Source organism: Phaethon aethereus (assembly GCF_964289735.1).
Source record: "Phaethon aethereus genome assembly, contig: HAP1_SCAFFOLD_603, whole genome shotgun sequence".
Taxonomy (NCBI): Eukaryota; Metazoa; Chordata; class Aves; order Phaethontiformes; family Phaethontidae; genus Phaethon; species Phaethon aethereus.
Genome location: NW_028114028.1, coordinates 1 through 26,276, shown reverse-complemented (window position 1 = coordinate 26,276; position 26,276 = coordinate 1). Strand labels below are relative to the sequence as shown.

The 26,276-nt window shown below is 67.8% G+C and overlaps 1 protein-coding gene across 1 annotated transcript; it reads right to left on the bottom strand.

The window, feature by feature from the left end:
- Nucleotides 1-1,891: 1,891 nt before the first annotated feature.
- LOC309416363 (chromodomain-helicase-DNA-binding protein 3-like) lies at nucleotides 1,892-26,081 on the bottom strand (the record flags this gene model as incomplete). Its single annotated transcript, XM_082015923.1, is given in 19 exon segments — nucleotides 1,892-2,029; nucleotides 2,395-2,480; nucleotides 3,492-3,557; nucleotides 5,803-5,980; nucleotides 7,151-7,317; nucleotides 9,918-10,149; nucleotides 10,585-10,709; nucleotides 10,999-11,116; nucleotides 12,314-12,445; nucleotides 13,118-13,259; nucleotides 13,500-13,673; nucleotides 14,747-14,868; nucleotides 16,089-16,226; nucleotides 18,380-18,580; nucleotides 19,411-19,602; nucleotides 20,787-20,886; nucleotides 23,420-23,551; nucleotides 25,868-25,959; nucleotides 25,962-26,081. Coding segments are annotated over 19 exon segments (2,655 nt in total), but the record flags the coding sequence as incomplete, so codon positions are not given.
- Between the last annotated feature and the right edge of the window lie 195 nt (nucleotides 26,082-26,276).

Genomic DNA, 26,276 nt, shown 5'->3' with positions numbered 1-26,276 from the left:
GTGGTCTCCAGTGTCCCCAGTGTCCCCAGCGTCCCTGCGCCATCAGCCTGTCCCCTCATCACAGCGCCCGTCCCGGGCTGTGCCGGCTCTGGCCGGGTCCTGCCACCGCTCTGGTGTCCCCTGGGCCAGACCCGGCCCCCCGAGGGGACGTGGGGACCCCGGGGGTGACTCTGTGTCGGGGCGAGGGGGACACGGGCTCGTCCGGTCCCCAGGAAAACCGACAGCGATGGCGCTCGGCTGAGTAAGGGCTCATCACACGGCGCGGGGACACGGGGTGACACAGGGGGACACGGGGGGCACGGGGTGACACAGGGGGACACGGGGGGACGTCAGATGGGGACACGCAGGGACGTGGGGTGACACAGAGGGACACGGGAAGATGAGGACACATGGAGATGGGGACACGGGGACATGGGGATGCATGTAGGGACACGTGGGGACACTACGAGCATATGGGGGGACAGGGGACAATAAAACACGGGGACACGTGGGGACACGGGGAGGACATGGGGACAAAAGGATACAGGGACGGACATGGGGACACGGGGGACACACGGAGACAAAGATCTGGGGACACGGGTGACATGAGGGGATGTGGGTGCATGAGGGGATGTGGGGACACACATGGGGACAACATAGGGACAACATGAGGACACAAGGACATGGGGGGACACATGAGGACACAGGGACACACACGGGTACCCCGCCATCCTGCCCCAGCTGTGCCGGTGCCACCGCCTGTCCCCACTGCACTGTCGCCTGTCCCTGTTGCTACTGCCTGTCCTTGGTGCCACCGCCTGTCCCCACTGCCACCGTCTGCCCTTGGTGCCACCGCCTGTCCCCAGTGCCACCACCTGTCCCAGTGCCACTGCCTGCCCTTGGTGCCACTGCCTGTCCCTGGTGCCACCACCAGCTGTCCCTGATGCCACTGCCTGTCTCCACTGCCACCACCACCTGTCCCTTACACCACCACCTGTCCCCAGTGCCACTGCCTGCCCTTGGTGCCACCGCCTGTCCCCGGTGCCACTGCCTGTCCCCGGTGCCACTCCCTGCCCTTGGTGCCACTGCCTGTCCCTGATGCCACCGCCTGTCCCCAGTGCCACCGCCTGTCCCCAGTGCCACCACCAGCTGTCCCTGATGCCACCGCCTGTCTCCACTGCCACCACCTGTCTCCACTGCCACCGCCTGTCCCCAATGCCACTGCCTGCCCTTGGTGCCACTGCCTGCCCTTGGTGCCACTGCCTGTCCCCAGTGCCACCATCTGCCCTTGGTGTCACCGTCTGTCCCCGATGCCACCACCTGCCCTTGGTGCCACTGCTTGTCCCTGACACCACTGCCTGCCCGTGGTGCCACCACCTGTCCCCGGTGCCACTGCCTGTCCTTGGTGCCATCGCCTGTCCCCGGTGCCACTGCCTGTCCCCAGTGCCACTCCCTGCCCTTGGTGCCACTGCCTGTCCCTGATGCCACTGCCTATCCCCAGTGCCACTGCCTGTCCCTGGTGCCACCGCCTGTCTCCACTGCCACTGCCTGTCCCCGATGCCACCGTCTGCCCTTGGTGCCACCGCCTGTCCCCAGTGCCACCACCTGTCTCCACTGCCACCGCCTGTCCCCGATGCCACCGTCTGCCCTTGGTGCCACCGCCTGTCCCCAGTGCCACCACCTGCCCTTGGTGCCACCACCTGCCCTTGGTGCCACCACCTGTCCCTGATGCCACCGCCTGTCCCCAGTACCACCACCTGTCCCTGATGCCACCGCCTGTCCCTGGCATCACTGCCACCCGTCCCTGATGCTACTGCCTGCCCTTGGTGCCACCACCTGTCCCCGATGCCACCGCCTGTCCCCAGTGCCACCGCCGCCTGTCCCTGACACCGCCGCCTGTCCCCGGCGTCACCTACTTGAACTCCTTCTCGGTCTTGCCGCGCAGGTCGCGGACGAGCCACTGGGAGGTGAAGGCGTCCTGGGGGGGCATCCCCCACCGCATCACCGCGTTCAGGAAGGCCTTGCGCTGCCGCGTGTTGAAGCCCAGCACCTGGGGGGTGTCACGGGTGGGCGGGGGGTGTCACGGGTGGGGGGCGTCACGAGCGGGGGGGGACCCAGGTGCCCACGGGTGAGTCGGGGGGGACACACGCGGATGTGCGGGGGTACCTCGTCATCGACTGGGGGTGGGGACGCGGGTGTCTGGGCGGGGGCGCGGGTGGGTGGGGGGAGTCCGGGGGGTGGGACTCAGATGGGTGGGGGGGACCCCTGACCCCCTCCTGGAGGGGACCCTGGTGCCGGGGTGCTGCCATTCAGGCACTCTGGCGCCTGGACGTGTGTCCCCCCCCAACTCCGCCCCCCAGGGACCCCGGCGTGTGTGTGTGTCCCCCCCCGGTGCCCCCACCCCAGGGTGCTCACCTCGATGTTGCCGCCCACCCGGGCCAGCAGCGGGGGCAGGGGCTTGTCCTTCTCGTTCCGCAGCTGCCGCTTGGACTGACGCCGGCCTGGGGGGGGCGGGGGGTCAGCACCCACCCCGGCACCCCCAGCCCCGGGCGCCCTGACCACCCTCGGGGTGCCCTGACCCCCCCCGGCGTACCCTGACCCATCTTGGGGCACCCTGACCCCCTCCTTGGGGCACCTCACACCCCTGGGCCCCCCTGTGCCACCCAGGACCCCCCCCCAGTTCCCCCAGTGGCACCCCAGAGCCCTCCCCAGACAAGGGGGGGACTTGGGGGGCACAGAGGTGACGTGGTGGGTCAGAGAGAGGACAGTTGGGGGCACGGGGGGCATAGAGGGGACATGGGGGGACATAGAGGGGACACGGGGGGGACATAGAGGGGACACATGGGAGGATGTGGGGGGACAGAGGGGCTGTGGGGGGACACGCATGACACCCAGGGGGGACACAGGCATCACAGGTGCTGTGGGGGGACACGGGGACACCCAGGGGGGACACAGGGGACACAGAAGGGTCATGGGGGGACATGGGGGACAGTCAGGGGGGACACAGGGGACACTGAGGGGCCATGGGGGGATACCCAGGGGGACCCTCAGGGGGACACGGGGGACACTGAGGGGTCGTGGGGGGGACATGGGGACACCCGGGGGGACACGGGGGACACAGAGGGGCTGTGGGGGGACACCCGGGGGGACACTGAGGGGCCATGGGGGGACATGGGGACACCCGGGGGGACACAGGGGACACTGAGGGGTCGTGGGGGGAGATGGGGGACACCCGGGGGGACACGGGGAACACAGAGGTGTCATGGGGGGACACGGGGGACACCCGGGGGGACACAGGGGACACAGAGGGGTCGTGGGGGGACACGGGGGACACCCGGGGGGACACGGGGAACACAGAGGTGTCATGGGGGACATGGGGGACACCCGGGGGGACACGGGGGACACAGAGGGGTTGTGGGGGGACACGGGGACACCCGGGGGGACACGGGGGACACAGAGGGGTCGTGGGGGGACACGGGGACACCTGGGGGGACACCCGGGGGGACACTCACCCTCCGGCCGCTCGTCGAAGTCCTCGTCCTCCTCCTCGGAGCCCACCGAGTACTCGGACTGGTTGTCTGGGGGGCACCGTCAGCACCCGGGTACCACCGCCCCCAAACCCTGCACCCCCATACCCCCAGACACCCCTGCGCCCCCAACACCCTCTGTACCCCCAAATACCCCCCATACCCCCAGACAGCCCCTGTACCCCCAAACACCCCCATACCCCCAACACCCTCTGTACCCCCAAATACCCCCCGTGGCCCCAGACACCCCCTGTACCCCCAAACACCCCCTGTACCCCCAAATACCCCCCACGTCCCCAGACATCCCCCGTACCCTCAACACCCCCTGTACCCCCGAACACCCCCCATACCCCCAACACCCCCTGTATCCCCAAATACCCCCCGCACCCCCAACACCCTCTGTACCCCCAGACACCCCCCGTACCCCCAAACAGCCCCTGTACCCCCAACACCCTCTGTACCCCCAAATACCCCCCGTGGCCCCAGACACCCCCTGTACCCCCAAACACCCCCTGTACCCCCAAATACCCCCCACGTCCCCAGACATCCCCCGTACCCTCAACACCCCCTGTACCCCCGAACACCCCCCATACCCCCAACACCCCCTGTATCCCCAAATACCCCCCGCACCCCCAACACCCTCTGTACCCCCAGACACCCCCCGTACCCCCAAACAGCCCCTGTACCCCCAACACCCTCTGTACCCCCAGACACCCCCCATGCCCCCAAACACCCCCTGTACCCCCAAACACCCCCTGTACCCCCAAATAACTGCTGTAGCCCTGGGTACTGCCGGACTTCAAACTCCCTGTACCCCTAAACAGCCCTTGTACCCCCCTAAAGAACCCCCCTACCTCCCAAAGAACCCTCTGTACCCCCCAAATTCCCCCTGTACTCCCCAAATACCCCCTGCACCCCCCAAAGAACCCCCCTGCCCCCCAAATTCCCCCTGTCCCCCCGGTACCGCCGTACCCCCGGGTACAGGCGTACCTCAAATACCCCACATCCCCTGGACACCCCAAATATCCCCTTGCACCCCAAGGTACCCCCAAACCCACCCCATACCCCAACCCCCCCTGCCCCAGGTGTGGGACAGGCTGGCCCAGAGCCCTCCCAGTGTCTCCCAGTCTGTCCCAGCGCCTCCCCGTCTGTCCCAGTGCCCTCCCGGTAACTGCCAGTGCCTCCTGAGGAACATCCCAGTAACCTTCCAGTACTCCCAGTTGCTCTGCACTCACCTTGGTCCTCCTGGCTGCGGGTACCCAGTGCCTCCCAGTCCATCCCAGTATCCTCCCAGTACCAACAGAGCTCACTCCCAGCACCTCCCATTCCCCCAACACCAGCACCCAGTACCTCCCAGTGCTCCCAGTTGCTCTGTACCCATTTTTGTCCCAGATGCAGGTGCCCAGTGCATCAGGACTCTCCCCAGTATGTCCCAGTATCCTCCCAGTCTGTCTCAGAGCCCTCCCAGCGCCTCCCAGTCTGTCCCAGTGCCCTACCGGTAACTGCCAGTGCCTCCTGAGGAACATCCCAGTAACCTTCCAGTACTCCCAGTTGCTCTGCACTCACCTTGGTCCTCCTGGCTGCGGGTACCCAGTGCACCAAGACTCCCCCCAGTGCCTCACCAGTGCCTCCCAGTCTGTCCCAGTGCCCTCCCAATACATCCCAGTACCTAACCAGTGCTTCCCAGTGCCCCCAGCCAGCCTGTACCCACCTCAGCTCTCCTGGCTAAGGGTGCCCAGTACATCAGGACCCCTCCCAGGAACTCCCAGTATATTCCAGCAGCCTCCCAGTGCCTCCCAGTGCCTCCCAGTGCCCTCCCAGTGCCCACCTTGGTCCTCCTGGGCAGCATTGCTGTAGTTGACCTGCACGCGCACCCGCTTGCCCTTGCCCAGGTTGCACGCCAGGTCCTCCCAGTGCTTCCCAGTACCCTCCCAGTGCCTCCCAGTACCCTCCCAGTGCCTCCCAGTACCCTCCCAGTGCCCACCTTGGTCCTCCTGGGCGGCATTGTTGTAGTTGACCTGCTTGCGCACCCGCTTGCCCTTGCCCAGGTTGCGCGCCAGGTCCTCCCAGTGCTTCCCAGTACTCTCCCAGTGCCTCCCAGTACCCTCCCAGTGCCTCCCAGTACCCTCCCAGTGCCCACCTTGGTCCTCCTGGGCGGCATCGTTGTAGTTGACCTGCTTGCGCACCCGCTTGCCCTTGCCCAGGTTGCGCGCCAGGTCCTCCCAGTGCTTCCCAGTACTCTCCCAGTGCCTCCCAGTACCCTCCCAGTGCCTCCCAGTACCCTCCCAGTGCCCACCTTGGTCCTCCTGGGCGGCATCGTTGTAGTTGACCTGCTTGCGCACCCGCTTGCCCTTGCCCAGGTTGCGCGCCAGGTCCTCCTGCTGCTGCTCGTAGTGGTGTCGCAGCAGCTTCTCCCAGTAGTCGGGGTCGACGTTCTCCTCCTGCTTGATGATCTCCCGCTCGATCTCCTCGATCTGCCGGGACACGCGCGTCAGCGGCCGCCCGCGCCGCCGCGGGAAGCCCGTCGGCCTCAGGTTGCCACCGCCGGGTCTGTCATCGCTGGCTCCAGCGTCCCCAGCTCCATCATCGCCCATCCCCATCGTTCCCACCACCACCATCTCCATCATCCCCATCGTCCCCGTCTCCTCCTCCACCTCCCTCGTCCCCGTCTCCATCTCCTCCATCTTTCCCACCGCCACCGTCCCTGTCTCCATTGTTTCCATCGTCCCCATCCTCGTCTTCATCCCCCTCCACCATCTTGATCTCCCCATCGTCTCCACCTCCACTGCCCTCATCATCCTCACCTCCATCGTTTCCATCGTTCCCATCCCTACCGTCACCGACGCCGTTGACCCCTTCTCCATGTCTCCATCATTCCTACCCCCACCTCCCCCCCATCTCCGAAGTCCCTGTCTCCATTGTCCACATGCCCCGTCTTCATCGTCTGTCTCCATCTCAATCATCCCCATTCCATTGTCTCCACCATCTGCACCCACATTGTCTCTACCATCCCTGTCTCCACTGTCCTCACTATCTCCATCCTCCCCATCTCCATTGTCTTCATCGTCCCCATCTTCCCCATCATTCCCATCCCCATCATCTCCATCATCTCCACCATCTCTATCTCCATCATCTCCAATCGTCCCCACCATCCCCACCTCCATCATCTCGTCCCCACCATCTCCATCATCTCTATCTCCATCATCCCCACCATCCCCACCTCCATCATCTCGTCCCCACCATCTCCATCATCTCTATCTCCATCACCTCCATTGTCCCCACCGTCCCCATACTGTCTCCACCATCTTCATTATCCCCATCATCTCCATCATCTCCCTTGTCCCCACGTCCACCACCTCCATCGTCCCCATCGTCTCTGTCTCCATCATCCCTATTGTCCCCACCTCCTCCATCTCCATTGTCCCCATTGTCCCCACCTCCATCATCTCATCCCCACCTCCTCCATCATCCCCCTTGGCCCCATCATCTCCATAGTCCCCATCCCCACCATCTCCATTGTCCCCACCCCCATTTTCTCTATCTCCATCGTCCCCGTCGTCTCCATCGTCCCCGTCTCCATCACCCCCACCGCCCTCCCCTTCACGCCCTCGCTCGTGTCCCCTCGGCCCCGTCCCCGGGCGCACCTTGTCCTCCTCGCGCACGACGTACTGGGCCACCTTGAAGGAGCTGAGGTACTCGTTCATGTTCTGCACGTCGGCATCGTCGGTGGCGTCCTGGTTGCGGTCGAGCAGCCGGGCGATGGCCTCGTTGTCGTAGTGGATGACGCTGCTGTCCTCCTCCTTGTTCTCCCCTGCGCCGGCGACACGCTGCTGACACGGCCTGACTTGGTCCGGCAGGGCCTGGCACGGCTCGGCACGGCCTTGGCACGCTCCAACGGTGGCCCAACACGGCCTGACATGACCTAGCACGGCCCAGCACGGCCCAGTATAGCCCAGCGCGGCCCGACGCAGTCCAGGACGGTCCAACATAGCACAGAATGGCCCAACATGGCCTCACACGGCCCAACATGGCCCAACACAGCCTGGCGTGACCTAGTATGGCCCAGCATGGCCCAACACAGCCCAGCATGGTGTGACATGGCCCAACGTGACCCAGCATAGTCCAATATGGTGGTCCAACCTGGTCCAACATGACGCAGTATGGCCTCACACAATCCAACATGGCCCAACACAGCCTGGCATGATCTAGTACGGCCCAGCATGGCCCAACACGGCCCAGCATGGCCTGGCATGATCTAGGATGGCCCAGCATGGCCCAACATGGCCCAGCACTGCCCAGCATGGCCTGGTATGACCTAGTATGGCCCAGTATGGCCCAACATGACCTGACACAGCCCAACACAACCTGACACGGCCCAACACAGCCCAATATGATCCAACACAGCCCAATATGGTGGCCCAGCATGACCCAATATGGCCTCACACAATCCAACAAGGTCCAGCGTGGCCAAACATGGCCTGGCATGACCTAGTACGGCCCAACATGGCCCAACACAGCCCAGCATGACCTAGTACGGCCCAGCATGGCCCAGCACGGCCTGGCATGACCTAGTATGGCCCAGTATGGCCTAAAACAAGTCTGGTATGACCTAGCACAGCCCAGCAAGGCCCAGCATGGCCCAACATAGCCTGACACAGCCTGACACAGCGCAACATGGCCCAACACAGACCATCGTGACCCAGCACAGTCCAATATGGTGGTCCAACACAGTCCAACGTGGCCCAGTATGGTCCAACACGACCCAACGTGGCCTCACACGGCACAACATGCCCCAACACAGCGTGGTATGACCTAGTATGGCCTAGCATGGGCCAACATGGTCCAGCACAGCCCAACATGTTTCAACACGGCCTGACACAGCCCAACATGGCCTGACACAACCTGACACAGCCCAACATGGCCTGACACAACCTGACACAGTCCAACATGGCCTGACACAACCTGACATGGTCCAGCGTGGCCCGACACAGCCCGACATGGACCATTGTGGCCCGTCACAGTCCAATATGGTGGTCCAACATGATCTAACATGGTCCAGTATGGTCCAACACAGCCCAACACAGCCTGGCACGCCCCAACGTGCCCGGCACAACCCAACGTAGCCTGACATGGTCCAGAGTAGCCTGACATGGCCCAACGTGGCCCAGCGTGGACCAGCATGGGCCAGAGTGGCCTGACACATACTGTCACAGCCTGGTACAGCACAGCATGGCCTCACACACCCGGTCACCACCTCACGTGTCCCATCACAGCCCCGTCACAGCCTCTCACACCCCACCACAGCCCCACACCTTCTGTCATAGCCTCACGTGTTCCGTCGTGGCCCCACATGTCCCACCACAGCCTCATGGGCCCCGTCAAGGCCCCATCATGTTCTTGCATGTCCCATCATGGCTTTGCATGATCTGTCACAGCCCTACCATGACCTCACGTCTCCCACCACGGCCTCACACATCCCACCATGGCCCGACCTCACACGTTCCATCATGGGTTTGCGCAACATTTCACGGCCTCGCACGTCCTGTCATGGCCTCACACATCCCGTCACAAACTCAAACGTCCCACCAGAGCTTTGCATGGCCTGTCATGACCTCGCACGTCCCACCACGGCTCTGCGTGATCCATCACGGCGCCATCACGACCTCGCACGTCCCACCACAGCTCTGTGTGACCCATCATGGCCCCATCGTGACCTCACGCATCCCATCACAGCTCTGCGTGACTCATCACGGCCCCATCGTGACCTCGCACAGCCCACCACGGCTCTGCGTGACCAATCACGGCCCCATCATGACCTCACACATCCCGCCACGGCTCTGCCTGACCCATCACGGCCCCATCATGACCTCGCACATCCCGCCAGGGCTCTGCCTGACCCATCACGGCCCCATCATGACGTCACACATCCCGCCACGGCTCTGCCTGACCCATCACGGCCCCATCATGACGTCACACATCCCGCCACGGCTCTGCCTGACCCATCACGGCCCCATCATGACCTCGCACGTCCCACCACGGCTCTGCCTAACCCATCACGGCCCCGCCTGACCCATCACGGCCCCATCATGACCTCGCACGTCCCACCACGGCTCTGCGTGACCCATCACGGCCCCATCGTGACCTCGCACATCTCACCACGGCTCTGCGTGACCCATCATGGCCCCATCATGACCTCGCACATCCCACCACGGCTCTGCGTGACCCATCACGGCCCCGCCTGACCCATCACGGCCCCATCGTGACCTCGCACATCCCATCATGGCTTTGCAAGCCCAATCACAGCCCATCACGGGCTTCCAGGTTCTCCCACGGCCCACCGCGGCCTCCCACATCCCCCCCAAAGCGCGGCAGACCCCGTCCCACCCATCCCCAACCCCGCTGGGCGCTGACCCTCGTTCTCGTCCTTGAAGAGCTCCTCAGTGCCAAACTTGAGGATGTCATCAAGCTCCTGCTTGGACATGGAGCCGGCCTTGGAGCCCAGCCCCGGGCGGACCACCAAGTGCGTCAGCATCATCTTGCGCTTGGCCACCTGCGTGATGCGTTCCTCCACCGATGCGCGCGTGACAAACCGGTAGATCATCACCTTGTTGGCCTGGCCGATGCGGTGCGCCCGGCTGAAGGCCTGTGGGGATGGGGACGTGTCCGAGAAGGGACGGGGAGATGGGGGGAGACGTCAGGGCAGGGACGTGGCAGTGGGGGACGTGTCAGAGCGGGGACACGGTGGCAGGGGACGCGTCGGAGCGGGGAGGCGGGGGGGGCCATGGTGGCAGTCGGGGACGGGGACACAGGGACAGGGTGGGAGAAATGGGGGACAGGGTATCGGGATGGGCGGTAGGGCGGGTGACAGGGTGCTGGGGCGGGTGACAGGGTGCTGCGTGGGAGATGCCGGGCGGGTGACAGGGTGCTGGGCAGCTGACATCGGGGTGGGTGACGCTGGACAGGCGACAGGCTGCTGTGCGGGCGACGCAAGGCAGGTGACACGGCGCTGGGGGGGGTGACAGGGTGCGGGGTGGGTGACAGGGGTGGGGGTGAGGGTGACGCCAGGCGGGTGACAGACCTGGATGTCGTTGTGGGGGTTCCAGTCGGAGTCGAAGATGACGACGGTGTCGGCGGTGGCCAGGTTGATGCCGAGGCCCCCGGCCCGCGTCGACAGCAGGAAGCAGAACTGCTGCGCCCCCGGCGCTGCCCCCCCGGCGTCAGCGAGGGGGGCCGGCCCCCCCACACCCAGGACCCCCCAATTCCTTGGTGCTACCCCCCCAAACCATCCCAGACCCCCAAGCCCCCTCATCTTACCCCCTGCCCCCAGGGCGACGGCCCTCCCCGCCGCCCGAAGCACCCCGAGGGGTGTCGCCCCCCACCCGGCCTTGGGAGGGGGACAGCCGGGTGTCCCCCCCGAACTCCCGGGGCCCCCTCGCGACATCTGTGTCCCTCCCCGCGCCCGCCTGGGTGCCCCCGGACGCGGGGGTCCTACCGTTGAAGCGGTCGATGGCCTCCTGGCGCAGGGCGCCCGTGATGCCCCCGTCGATGCGCTCGTACTTGTAGCCCTCGTAGTCCAGGAAATCCTCCAGCAGGTCCAGCATCTTCGTCATCTGCGGGCACTGGTTAGACTGGGAGCAGCCAGTGAGGCTGGGGGCACCTGGTACTGGTTACACTGGGAGGACTCAGGGGGGTTGGGAGGGGCACTGGTCAGACTGGGAGCACCCAGGGGTGTTAGAGACACACGGTACGGGTTATACTGGGAGTAGACAGGGGAGCTGGGGTGGGCACTGGTTGCACTGGGAGCACCCAGGAGTGCTGGGACAGGTGACTGGTTAAACTGGGAGTTCCCAGTGAGGCTGGGGGCACCCGGTACTGGTTACGCTGGGAGGACTCAGGGGGGTTGGGAGGGGCACTGGTCAGACTGGGAGCACTCAGGACTGCTGGGACAGGTAACTGGTTACACTGGGAGGACCCTGGGAGGCTGCGAGTGCCCGGGGGGGGCTGTGGGTGCCCCACCTGGGAGAAGATGAGGACCCAGTGGCTTGGGGGGGGCTGTGGGTGCTGGGGGGGCTGTGGGTGCCGGGGGGGCTGTGGGTGCCTGGGGAGGGGCTGTGGGTGCCCCACCTGGGAGAAGATGAGCACCCAGTGGCTCAGGGGGGGCTGTGGGTGCCCGGGGAGGGGGCTGTGGGTGCCCCACCTGGGAGAAGATGAGCACCCAGTGGCTCGGGGGGGCTGTGGGTGCCCGGGGAGGGGGCTGTGGGTGCCCCACCTGGGAGAAGATGAGCACCCAGTGGCTCAGAGGGGACTGTGGGTGCCCGGGGGGGGACTGTGGGTGCCCGGGGGGCTGTGGGTGCCTGGGGAGGGGGCTGTGGGTGCCGGGGGGCTATGGGTGCCTGGGGAGGGGCTGTGGGTGCCCCACCTGGGAGAAGATGAGCACCCAGTGGCTCGGGGGGGCTGTGGGTGCCCGGGGAGGGGGCTGTGGGTGCCCCACCTGGGAGAAGATGAGCACCCAGTGGCTCAGGGGGGGCTGTGGGTGCCCCACCTGGGAGAAGATGAGCACCCAGTGGCTCAGGGGGGGCTGTGGGTGCCCGGGGGGGGCTGTGGGTGCCCCACCTGGGAGAAGATGAGCACCCAGTGGCTCGGGGGGGCTGTGGGTGCCCGGGGAGGGGGCTGTGGGTGCCCCACCTGGGAGAAGATGAGCACCCAGTGGCTCAGGGGGGGCTGTGGGTGCCCCACCTGGGAGAAGATGAGCACCCAGTGGCTCAGGGGGGGCTGTGGGTGCCCGGGGGGGGCTGTGGGTGCCCCACCTGGGAGAAGATGAGCACCCGGTGGTTTTGCTCCTTCAGCTTCCGCAGCATCTTCTGCAGCAGCAGCAGCTTCCCCGAGGCCTTGATCAGGGCCCCCCCCTCGTAGGCGCCGCTCGGCAGCTTCGGGGACTCCTGGGGACGGGGGCGTCACCTCCGCGGCCCCCCCGCCCCCCCCACGGCCCCCCCGCGCCCCGCCTGGCCCCCCCCGGCCCCCCGCGCCCCCCCCACCTGCCTCCAGCCCGGGTCCCCCCGGTCCCCCGTCCCTCTGTCCCCCCCAGGTCCCTCTGCTCCCTGCTCCGTCCCTCCGACCCCTCCACGTCCCCATGACCCACAGCCCTCCACCCCACATCTCTCTGCCCCACGTCCCTCCACCTGCCCCATGTCCCTCCATGTCCCTCCACCCCACATCTCTCTGCCCACGTCCCTCCATGTCCCCACATCCCTCCACCTGCCCCATGTCCCTCCATGTCCCCATATCCCACCACATCCCTCCATGTCCCTCCACCCCACATCCCTCCATGTCCCCACGTCCCTCCACCTGCCCCACGTCCCTCCATGTCCCCATATCCCACCACATCCCTCCATGTCCCTCCACCCCACATCTGTCTGCCCCACATCCCTCCGTGTCCCCAAGTCCCTCCACCTGCCCCACGTCCCTCCGTGTCTCCATGTCCCACCATGTCCCTCCACCCCACATCTCTCTGCCCCAGGGCCCTCCATGTCCCCACGTCCCTCCGTGTCCCCAAGTCCCTCTGCCCCACGGCCCTCCGCCCCACGGCCGGCCCGGCGCGCCCGCGGCCCCACCATGGCGGCGACGGGGAAGAGGTAGGGGTGGTTGCAGCACTTCTTCAGGTCCATCATGATGTTGAGCAGCGACACTTGGTTCCCGCCGCCCCGCGAGTTCAGCGCCTCGAAGTTGCGCGTCAGGATGTACTTGTAGTACTTCCTACGGGGAGCTCGGTGGGACCCGGGCGGCCTGGGGGGCTCCCCGCGTCCCCGCCCGGGGGACCCGGGGGTCCCCGGCGCCCAGGGGACCGCGGCGAACGTCTACGTGGGGCCGAGCTCCGCGCGACCGGCTCCGCCGACCCCCGCCGGACGGCGGCGTCCGGGCGCGCCCCGTCCCCGGGGGCGTCCTCCCGGGGGTCCCCCCACCCCGCCTCCCGGGGGGCCTGGGCGTGGGGCGTACTTCTGCATGGGGCTGAGCTCGACGCGGACGATGAGCTCGGTCTTGGCCGGCATGTTCTTGAAGACGTCGGCCTTGAGGCGCCGCAGCATGTGGGGCCCCAGCAGGTCGTGGAGCTTCTTGATCTGGTCCTCCTTGGAGATGTCGGCGAACTCCTCCAGGAAGCCCTCCAGGTTGCTGGGGAGGGGGCACGGCGTGACACGGGGGGGGCGCGGGGACAGGGGCGTAGGCAGCCGCGACATGGGGAGATGCGGGGACAGCCGCGACGTGGCGGGACGCGGGGGTACGGGGGGACAACGGGGAGGGGTGTGACATGGGCAGGCACGGGGGTACGGGGACAACGGGGAGGGGTGTGACACGGCAGGGTACAGGGGTACGGGGGGACAACGGGGAGGGGTGTGACATGGGCAGGCGCAGGGGTACAGGGACAACGGGGAGGGGTGTGACACGGGGGGGCACAGGGGTACGGGGACAACGGGGAGGGGTGTGACACGGGGGGGCACAGGGGTACGGGGACAACGGGGAGGGGTGTGACACGGGGGGGCACAGGGGTACGGGGACAACGGGGAGGGGTGTGACACGGGGGGGCACAGGGGTACGGGGACAACGGGGAGGGGTGTGACATGGGCAGGCGCAGGGGTACAGGGACAACAGGGAGGGGTGTGACATGGGCAGGCACAGGGGTACAGGGACAACGGGGAGGGGTGTGACATGGGCAGGCACGGGGGTACGGGGACAACGGGGAGGGGTGTGACACGGCGGGGTACAGGGGTACGGGGGGACAACGGGGAGGGGTGTGACATGGGCAGGCACGGGGGTACAGGGACAACGGGGAGGGGTGTGACACGGGGGGGCACAGGGGTACGGGGACAACGGGGAGGGGTGTGACACGGGGGGGCACAGGGGTATGGGGACAACAGGGACGGGTGTGACATGGGGGGCGCAGGGATGGCTGCTGGATGGGAGGACGATTGTGACATGGGGGACAGGGGGACAGCCGTGACGTGGCGGGGCGCAGGGGCAAGGGGACCCGGGGGGACGAGACACCAGGGGACACCCAGGGACACGGGGGGGACAGGGAGGGGGGACACGGGAGAAGCAGGGACAGAGCAGTGAGGGAGGGACGCGGATGGACGCGGGGGGGACAGGAGTGGGGAATAGGGGACCCCGGGGGAGGGGAGAGGGCATCAGGGGAGAGGAGGGGACACAAGGGGACAGAGGGGGACAGGAGGGGGACAGAGGGGACGTACTTGAAGCGCTCGGGGGTGAGGAAGTTGAGGAGGTGGAAGAGCTCCTCCAGGTTGTTCTGCAGCGGGGTCCCCGTCAGCAGCAGCTTGTGCTCGATCTTGTACCCGTTCAGCACCCGAAAGAACTGGGGGGGTGTCACCCACGGACCCCGGCGTCCGGGAGTGACCCCACACCCGCCCCGGGGCACCCAGGGACACTGGCGTCTGGGAGTAACCCCCCCCCATACCCACCCCAGGGACCCTCGTGTCCGGGAGTGCCCCAACACCCACCCCAGGGTACCCAGGGACCTCAGTGTCTGGGAGTGACCCCCTGACCCTGCCCCAGGGCACCCCGGTGTCCGGGAGTAACCCCCCACACCTGCCCCAGGGACGCTGGTGTCCGGGAGTAACCCCCCACCTCCGCCCCAGGGCACCCCGGGACCCCGGTGTCCGGGAGTAACCCCCCACCTCTGCCCCAGGGCACCCCGGGACCCCGGTGTCCGGGAGTAACCCCCCATACCAACCCAGGGCACCCGGGGACCCCGGTGTCCGGGAGTAACCCCCCATACCCACCCCAGGGCACCCGGGGACCCCGGTGTCTGGGAGTAACCCCCCATACCAACCCAGGGCACCCGGGGACCCCGGTGTCCGGGAGTAACCCCCCATACCCACCCTAGGGCACCCCGGGACCCCGGTGTCCGGGAGTAACCCCCCACCTCTGCCCCAGGGCACCCCGGGACCCCGGTGTCCGGGAGTAACCCCCCATACCCACCCTAGGGCACCCCGGGACCCCGGTGTCCGGGAGTAACCCCCCACCTCTGCCCCAGGGCACCCCGGGACCCCGGTGTCCAGGAGTAACCCCCCATACCAACCCAGGGCACCCGGGGACCCCGGTGTCCGGGAGTAACCCCCCATACCCACCCCAGGGCACCCGGGGACCCCAGTGTCCGGGAGTAACCCCCCCATACCCACCCCAGGGCACCCGGGGACCCCAGTGTCCGGGAGTAACCCCCCATACCCACCCTAGGGCACCCGGGGACCCCAGTGTCCGGGAGTAACCCCCCATACCAACCCAGGGCACCCGGGGACCCCGGTGTCCGGGAGTAACCCCCCATACCCACCCTAGGGCACCCGGGGACCCCAGTGTCCGGGAGTAACCCCCCATACCAACCCAGGGCACCCGGGGACCCCGGTGTCCGGGAGTAACCCCCCATACCCACCCCAGGGACCCCGGTGTCCGGGAGTAACCCCCCATACACGCCCCAGGGCACCCGGGGACCCCGGTGTCCGGGAGTAACCCCCCACCCCCGCCCAGGGCCCCCGGCCCCGGTGTCCGGCAGTGCCCCCGGTACCCCCGGCCCGGCACCTTGGACTGGTTGTTCTTGAGGCGGTGGGCTTCGTCCACCACCAGGCAGGCCCAGCGGATGGAGCCCAGCGCCGCCTGGTCGATGGTGATCAGCTCGTAGGACGTCAGCAGCACGTGGAACTTCACCTGCGCCTCCCGCTGCCGCGGCCGTCAGCACCCGCGGGTGCCCCCGGCGCCCCCGCACCCTGAGCCCCCGACACCCCGAGCCCCTCCCTGGGGACACCAGCGGCCAGGGCACTCCGGCACCCTGCACCCCCCTGGGGACCCCGACACCCTGACCCCCTCCCTGGGGACACCAGCGGCCAGGGCACTCCAGCACCCTGCACCTCCCTGGGGACCCCGACACCCTGACCCCCTCCCTGGGGACCCCGACACCCTGACCCCCTCCCGGGGGACCCCAGCGGCCGGGGCACCCCGGCACCCTGCACCTCCCTGGGGACCCCGACACCCTGACCCCCTCCCGGGGGACCCCAGCAGTCAGGGCACCCCGGCGCCCCGCACCTCCCTGGGGACCCCGACACCCTGACCCCAACCCTGGGGACCCCAGCGGCCGGGGCACCCCAACACCCTGCACCCCCGTGGGGACCCCGACACCCTGACCCCAACCCTGGGGACCCCAGCGGCCGGGGCACCCCAACACCCTGCACCTCCCTGGGGACTCCGACACCCTGAGCCCCTCCCTGGGGACCCCAGCGGCCGGGGCACCCCAGCACCCTGCACCCCCCTGGGGACCCCGACACCCTGACCCCCTCCCTGGGGACCCCAGCAGCCGGGGCACCCCAACACCCTGCACTCCCGTGGGGACCCCGACACCCTGACCCCCTCCCTGGGGACCCCAGCGGCCAGGGCACTCCAGCACCCTGCACCCCCCTGGGGACCCCCACACCCTGACCCCCTCCCTGGGGACCCCAGCGGCCAGGGCACCCAGGCACCCTGCACCTCCCTGGGGACCCCGACACCCTGCACCTCCCTGGGGACCCCGACACCCTGCACCCCCCTGGGGACCCTGGCAGCCAGGACCCCCCCTACACCCCAACCCCAGGGACCCCGCTATGTCTGGGGTACCCCAACCCCTCGGCACCCTGACCCCCTAGGACTCCCACGTCAGGCCACCGCAGCACCCTGACCCCCCTGCACCCCAATGTCTGGGTCACTCCTAGCCCCTCGCACCCCAAAAGAGACCTGGGTGTCAGGGCGCACCCCGTGCACCCCAGAAGGGACCCGGGTGTCAAGGTGCAGCCCCCTCACCCCAAAAGGGACCTGGGCGTCAGGGTGCACCCCCCGCACCCCAAAAGGGACCTGGGTGTCGGGGCGCACCCCCCTCACCCCAAAAGGGACCCAGATGTCAAGGTGCAGCTCCCGCACCCCAGAAGGGACCCGGGTGTCGGGGTGCAGCCCCCTCACCCCAAAAGGGACCCGGGTGTCAAGGTTCATCCCCCGCACCCCAGAAGGGACCCAGGTGTCGGGGCGCAGCACCTGCACCCCAGAAGGGACCCCAGTGTCCAGGCGCACCCCCCGCACCCCAAAAGGGACCCGGGTGTCAAGGTTCATCCCCTGCACCCCAAAAGGGACCCGGGTGTTAGGGCGCAGCCCCTGCACCCCAGAAGGGACCTGGGTGTCAAGGTTCATCCCCCGCACCCCAGAAGGGACCTGGGTGTCAAGGTTCATCCCCCGCACCCCAGAAGGGACCCGGGTGTCAAGGTGCAGCCCCCTCACCCCAGAAGGGACCCGGGTGTCGGGGTGCAGCCCCCTCACCCCAAAAGGGACCCGGGTGTCAAGGTTCATCCCCCGCACCCCAGAAGGGACCCAGGTGTCGGGGCGCAGCACCTGCACCCCAGAAGGGACCCCAGTGTCCAGGCGCACCCCCCGCACCCCAAAAGGGACCCGGGTGTCAAGGTGCACCCCCCTCATCCCAAAAGGGACCCAGATGTCAAGGTTCATCCCCCGCACCCCAAAAGGGACCCGGGTGTTAGGGCGCAGCCCCCTCACCCCAAAAGGGACCCGGGTGTCAAGGTTCATCCCCCGCACCCCAGAAGGGACCCGGGTGCCAAGGTGCACCCCCCGCACCCCAGAAGGGACCCGGGTGTCAGGGCGCACCCCCCCCACCCCAGAAGGGACCCCAGTGTCCAGGCGCACCCCCCGCACCCCAAAAGGGACCCGGGTGTCAGGGCGCACCCCCCCCACCCCAGAAGGGACCCCAGTGTCCAGGCGCACCCCCCGCACCCCAAAAGGGACCCGGGTGTCGGGGCGCACCCCCCGCACCCCGGCAGGGACGCCGGCGCCCGCCTCACCTTCATCTTGAAGGCCTTCTTGCCGCCCTTCATGGCGTTGTCGTCGAAGGAGAACTCGTTCTCGCGGATGATGGCGCGGCTGTCCTTGTCCCCGGTGTAGGTGACGACGTAGAAGGCGGGGGCCCACATCTGGAACTCCCGCTCCCAGTTGATGATGGTGGAGAGCGGGGCGCTGACGAGGAACGGGCCCTTGGTGTGGCCCTGGGGGACAGCGCGTCACACGGGGACACGGGGACGGGGCCCTTGGGGGACGTGGGGACAGCGTGACACGGGGAAGCCGGGACGGCGTGACACGTGAGGGCGGGGGGACGCCCCGGAGCGGCCGTGGGGACGAAAATGTCTCCGGCGGCGGTGAGACCCCGGGGATGCCCATGGGGACACGGGCGGGGACACGGTGACACCCTGGGGTGGCGGCGGGGCCGCAGGGAGGGGCTGATGCCAACAGCCGGTGATGCCAGAGGCCACGCGGGTGACGCTGAGGCCAGGCGGGTGACACCACAACCTGGCAGGCGACACCAGGGCCCAGGCGGGTGACACCGGGGCCAGATGGGTGACACCGGGGCCCAGGTGGGTGACACCGGGGCCAGATGGGTGACACCGGGGCCAGATGGGTGACACCGGGGCCCAGGCGGGCGACACCGGGGCCCGACAGGTGACACCATGGCCTGGTGGGTGACACCACGGCCAGGTGGGTGGCACCACGGCCAGATGGATGACACCATGGCCCAGTGTGTGACACCACGGCCCAATGAGTGACACCATGGCCCAATGAGTGACACCATGGCCCAGGTGGGTGGCACCAGGGCCCAGGTGGGTGGCACCAGGGCCCAGGTGGGTGGCACCAGGGCCCAGGTGGGTGACACCGGGGCCAGACAGGTGACACCGGGGCTAGATGGGTGACACCGGGGCCCAGGCGGGCGGCACCAAGACCCGAGGGGTGGCACCAGGGCTCAGGCAAGTGACACCACGGCCCAGCGGGTGACACCGGGGCCCAGCGGGTGACACCCCGGCCCAGGTGAGCGCGAGCTCACCTCCTTGTAGAGGGAGTAGAGGAAGACGATGGTCTGGATGGTCTTGCCCAGCCCCATCTCGTCGGCCAGGATGGTGTCGGTGCTCTGGGCCCAGGAGAAGCGCAGCCAGTTCAGCCCCTCCAGCTGGTAGAGGTGCAGGGTGCCGCCCGTGGCCGTGATGAACCGCGGCTGCGTCTCGTACTTCACCGTCGGCTGCCGGCGAGGGCCACAGTGGGTGGGGGGACCCAGGCGTCCGGGTGGCCAAACCTCCCCCCCGCCCCGGCTCCCGTAGCCCAGGGGGTCGCTGAGGGAGGTCCCAGGGGACCCAGGCGTCCGGGGAGGGGACCCACAGTTCTGGGGGGGGGGGGGCCCAGGCATCAGTGGGGGACACCCACAGTTCTATAGGGGGGACCCAGGTGTCCAGGGGGGACCCACGGTTCTATAGGGGGAACACCCACAGTTCTATAGGGGGGACCCAGGTGTCCAGGGGGGACCCACGGTTCTATAGGGGGAACACCCACAGTTCTATAGGGGGGACCCAGGTGTCCGGGGGGGACCCACAGTTCTATAGGGGGAACACCCACAGTTCTATAGGGGGGACCCAGGTGTCCGGGGGGGACCCACAGTTCTATAGGGGGAACACCCACAGTTCTATAGGGGGGACCCAGGTGTCCGGGGGGGACCCACAGTTCTATAGGGGGGACCCAGGTGTCCAGGGGGGACCTACAGTTCTATAGGGGGAACACCCACAGTTCTATAGGGGGGACTCAGGTGTCTGGGGGGGACCCACGGTTCTATAGGGGGAACACCCACAGTTCTATAGGGGGGACCCAGGTGTCCAGGGGGGACCTACAGTTCTATAGGGGGAACACCCACAGTTCTATAGGGGGGACCCAGGTGTCCGGGGGGGACCCACGGTTCTATAGGGGGAACACCCACAGTTCTATAGGGGGGACCCAGGTGTCCGGGGGGGACCCACAGTTCTATAGGGGGAACACCCACAGTTCTATAGGGGGGACTCAGGTGTCTGGGGGGGACTCAGCCATCAATGGGGAGGACCCACGGTTCTATAGGGGGAACACCCACAGTTCTATAGGGGGGACCCAGGTGTCCGGGGGGGACCCACGGTTCTATAGGGGGAACACCCACAGTTCTATAGGGGGGACCCAGGTGTCCGGGGGGGACCCACGGTTCTATAGGGGGAACACCCACAGGTCTATAGGGGGGACCCCCAGTTCTATAGGGGGGACCCCAGTGCCCGGGGGGGACCCACAGTTCTATAGGGGGGACCCCGGCACCCACTGGGGGGACCTTGGGCGCCTGGAGGTCAAGGGTCCAATGGGAGGGGTCCGGGGGGCACCCCCGGGGGGCACCCAGGCGTGCGAGGGGGCACTCACGTCGTTGGTGGGGGAGTCGGGGGGTCCCTCCCCCGGCGTCTCTTTCTTCTTCTTCTTGTAGCGCCGGGGCTGGGCCGGGTCCTCCCCCATGAACACCTCCCTGGGGACACGGGGGGGACACAGGGACATCGGGGGACACAGGGACATCGTGGGGGACACAGCAGGAGACAGGGGGGCACAGGGACATCGGGGGACACAGGGACATCATGGGGGACACAAAGACATGGGGGGACACAGGGACATCGGGGGGGGACACAGCAGGAGACAGGGGGGGCGCAGGGACATCGGGGGCACACAGGGACATCGTGGGGGACACAAAGACATGGGGGGACACAGGGACATCGGGGGGGACACAGCAGGAGACAGGGGGGCACAGGGACATCATGGGGGACACAGGGACATCGGGGGGGACACAGGGACATCGGGGGGGACACAGCAGGAGACGGGGGGCGCAGGGACATCAGGGGGCACAGGGACATCGGGGGGGACACAGGGACATCGTGAGGGACACAGCAGGAGACAGGGGGGCACAGGGACATCGTGGGGGACACAGCAGGAGACAGGGGGATGCAGGGACATCAGGGGGCACAGGGACATCGGGGGGGACACAGCAGGAGATGGGGGGACACAGAGACACCAGCAGGGACACAAAGACATGGGGGGACATAGGCACATCGTGAGGGACACAGCAGGAGATGGGAGGGACACAGGGACACACACCAGGGGGGGACAGGAGACACACACAGACATGAGGACACGGGGACAACGCAGGGACACGTGGCAGCATAAGGACGTTGGGGGACTCATGAGGACATGGTGGCACATGGCCAACAGGCACATCCCCCCATGTCCCCGTGTCCCCCCCGTGTCCCCATGCCATGTGTCCCTGTGTCCTCACCATGTCCCCCCATGTCCCTGTGTCGCCCCATGTCCCTGTGTCCCCCCCATTTCCCTAACCGGTGCTTCCAGTAGGCATGTCCCCATGTCCCCCCATGCCCCCATGTCCCCCCGTGTCCCCGTGTCCCTCACCGGTGCTTCCAGTAGGCATGTCCCCACATCCCCCCACGTCCCCATGTCCCCCCGTGTCCCCGTGTCCCTCACCGGTGCTTCCAGTAGGCATGTCCCCATGTCCCCACATCCCCCCATGTCCCCCCGTGTCCCCGTGTCCCTCACCGGTGCTTCCAGTAGGCATGTCCCCACATCCCCCCATGTCCCCCCGTGTCCCCGTGTCCCTCACCGGTGCTTCCAGCAGGCATGTCCCCACGTCCCCATGTCCCCCCGTGTCCCCGTGTCCCTCACCGGTGCTTCCAGTAGGCATGTCCCCACGTCCCCATGTCCCCCCGTGTCCCCGTGTCCCTCACCGGTGCTTCCAGTAGGCATGTCCCCACATCCCCCCATGTCCCCCCGTGTCCCTCACCGGTGCTTCCAGTAGGCATGTCCCCACGTCCCCCCATGTCCCCCCGTGTCCCCGTGTCCCTCACCGGTGCTTCCAGTAGGCATGTCCCCACGTCCCCCCATGTCCCCCCGTGTCCCCGTGTCCCTCACCGGTGCTTCCAGTAGGCATGTCCCCACGTCCCCCCATGTCCCCCCGTGTCCCCGTGTCCCTCACCGGTGCTTCCAGTAGGCATGTCCCCACGTCCCCCCATGTCCCCCCGTGTCCCCGTGTCCCTCACCGGTGCTTCCAGTAGGCATGTCCCCACGTCCCCCCATGTCCCCCCGTGTCCCCGTGTCCCTCACCGGTGCTTCCAGTAGGCATGTCCCCACGTCCCCCCATGTCCCCCCGTGTCCCCGTGTCCCTCACCGGTGCTTCCAGTAGGCATGTCCCCACGTCCCCCCATGCCCCCCCATGTCCCCGTGTCCCTCACCGGTGCTTCCAGTAGGCATGTCCCCACATCCCCCCATGTCCCCCCGTGTCCCCGTGTCCCTCACCGGTGCTTCCAGTAGGCATGTCCCCACGTCCCCCCATGTCCCCCCGTGTCCCCGTGTCCCTCACCGGTGCTTCCAGTAGGCATGTCCCCACATCCCCCCATGTCCCCCCGTGTCCCCGTGTCCCTCACCGGTGCTTCCAGTAGGCATGTCCCCACGTCCCCCCATGCCCCCCCATGTCCCCGTGTCCCTCACCGGTGCTTCCAGTAGGCATGTCCCCACATCCCCCCATGCCCCCCCATGTCCCCGTGTCCCTCACCGGTGCTTCCAGTAGGCATGTCCCCACGTCCCCCCATGTCCCCCCGTGTCCCCGTGTCCCTCACCGGTGCTTCCAGTAGGCATGTCCCCACGTCCCCCCATGTCCCCCCGTGTCCCCGTGTCCCTCACCGGTGCTTCCAGTAGGCATGTCCCCACATCCCCCCATGTCCCCCCGTGTCCCCGTGTCCCTCACCGGTGCTTCCAGTAGGCATGTCCCCACGTCCCCCCATGCCCCCCCATGTCCCCGTGTCCCTCACCGGTGCTTCCAGTAGGCATGTCCCCACATCCCCCCATGCCCCCCCATGTCCCCGTGTCCCTCACCGGTGCTTCCAGTAGGCATGTCCCCACGTCCCCCCATGTCCCCCCGTGTCCCCGTGTCCCTCACCGGTGCTTCCAGTAGGCATGTCCCCACGTCCCCCCATGTCCCCCCGTGTCCCCGTGTCCCTCACCGGTGCTTCCAGTAGGCCAGCTTGTGGAGGTCGTAGTCGGGAATGGGCATCTCGTCCTCCTCCCAGGTGGCCTGGTCGTAGGGCAGGTCCCGCCACTTCACCAGGTAGTGGTACTGCCCCTTCCGGTCCACGCTGCGCGGCACGCCGTCACGCCCCGCCCCGGGCACCGGGGCGCCGGGGGGCAGCGGGGGGCAGCGGGCACCACGGGGGTGGTGGGCACTGCCGGGACATCGGGCACCCAGGGGACACCGGGCACTGCAGGGCCACCGCACATCGCGGGGACACCGGGCACCCAGGGGACAATGGGTGTCCTGGGGACACCGAGCACCGAGGGGACACTGGGCACTGCAGAGCCACCAGACATCATGGGGACAACAGGCACCGAGGGGACAATGGGCGTCCTGGGGACACCAGGCAACGAGGGGACAACAGGCACCCAGGGGACAATGGGCGTCCTGGGGACACCAGGCAACGTGGGGACAACAGGCACCCAGGGGACACCGGGCACTGCAGGGCCACCAGACATCGCAGGGACACCAGGCACTGCAGGGCCACCAGGCAACGTGGGGACAACAGGCACCCAGGGGACAATGGGCGTCCTGGGGACACCAGGCAACGTGGGGACAACAGGCACCCAGGGGACACCGGGCACTGCAGGGCCACCAGACATCGCAGGGACACCAGGCACTGCAGGGCCACCAGACATCATGGGGACACCAGGCACCCAGGGGACACTGGGCACTGCAGGGCCACCAGGCACCCAGGGGACAATGGGCATCCTGGGGACACCGGGCACCGAGGGGACACTGGGCACTGCAGAGCCACCAGACATCATGGGGACAACAGGCACCCAGGGGACACCGGGCATCCTGGGGACACAGGGCATCGTGGGGACACCAGGCACTGCAGGGCCACCAGACATCGCGGGGACAACGGGCACCCAGGGGACACCGGGCACTGCAGGGCCACCAGACATCGTGGGGACAATGGGCACCCAGGGGACAATGGGCATCCTGAGGACAACAGGCACCCAGGGGACACCGGGCATCGTGGGGACACCGGGCACTGCGGGGACAGGAGGCACTGAAGGGACAATGGACACCGCAGGGGGACACCGGGCACCCACGGGTGACAGCAGGCACCCATGGGGACCTGGGGGCACCCACGGGTGACAGCAGGGCCAGGCGGGGTGCCACATGCCACCGGCGCGTGGGTGACAGCATGGAGTGCCACCAGGGGTCACCCGCTGTCACCAGCTGCCGTCAGGGAGACACCGGGGACACCCTGGGGCAGGGGTCACCCGGGGACATGGGGTCACCTGGGGACAGGGACACACGGCCAGGACATGGGGTCACCTGGGGACACGGAGGGGATGTGGGGACACAGGGACAGGAGGACACAGAGGAGACACGGGGTCAGCTGAGGACACAGAGGGGACATGGGGACACAGAGGGGACACATGGAAGGGACACGGGGTCACTTGGGGACACAGACAAGGAGACACGGGGTCACCTGAGGACACAGAGGGACATGGGGACACAGAGGGGACACATGGAGGGGAACAGGGTCATGGAGTCACTGAGGGGACATGGGGTCACTTGGGGACACAGACAGGAGGACACGGGGTCACTTGGGGACAGGGACAGCCTGAAGGGACATGGGGTCAGCCGGGGACAGCGCCCGACTGCTCCCAATGGTGCTGGTGGGTGTCTTTAGAGGACCCAAGGGTGCCCAGAGCGTCCCCATGGGTGACAGCGGTGTCCCCACACCCCACCCAGGTGCTCCCCCAGCCCCACATCGATGCCTGCCACCCCAATTTTGGTGGGGCCTCCATGGGTGCCAGGCGTCACTGTGGGTGCGGGGGGGCACCCATGGGTGCTGGGGGCTGTCTTTAGAGGACCCAAGGGTGCCCAGAGCGTCTCCACGGGTGACAGTGGTGTCCCCACACCCCACCCCACCCAGGTGCTCCCCCAGCCCCACAGCAATGCCCGCCACCCCGCCCCAATTTTGGGGGGGCTCCCATGGGTGCCAGGGGTCCCCGTGGGTGCCGGGGGACACCAGTGGGTGCTTTAGAGGACCCAAGGGTGCCCAGAGCATCCCCATGGGTGACAGCAGTGTCCCCACACCCCACCCAGGTGCTCCCCCAGCCCCACACCGATGCCCGCCACCCCGCCCCAATTTTGGGGGGGCCCCCATGGGCACCAAGGTTCCCCGTGGGTGCTGGGGGGCACCCATGGGTGCCGGGGGGGTGTCCTTAGAGGACTCAAGGGTGCCCGGCACGTCCCCAGCCCTCACCCAGCCGCTCCTCCCCTACCCCCCGTGCCGATGACGCCCCCACCCCTCCCAACCCGGGGTCGGGGGGTCGGGGTGCTGCGTGGGTGGGGGGGGGGACGGGCCGGGACACGACGACCCCCGGCGCTCGCGTGGCACCCGCGGGCGCTCCCCCACCTGTGGTTGATGATGCGGTGCACCGTCATCCACTCGGGTTTGATGCCGTAGCGGTAGAAGCGTTCCTCCATCCCCCGAAAAGGGGGTCCCCCCCGGCCCCCCGTTTCTCGCTCTTGGGGTCGTCGTCCCCCGAGCCGTAGTCGAGGGGGGGCGGCTCGTCCATGTCGTTCTTGCGCTGGTAGTTGCGGTACATCACCAGGTGGAAGATCTCCAGCTGGGGGGGGGACACGCAGGGGGGGCGCCCCCAAATTAGGGGTGGCATGGGGGGGGTACCCCAAGCCCCTCCCCAGGCTTCCTGTAAAGGGGGCTGCCCCTCCTGCCCCGGGGGTGGGGGTGTCTCAGAGACGGGGGGTGGGGGGGAGACCCGCAGTGCCCCCCCCCCACCTGGAGGTGGGGATGTCGGGGGTCC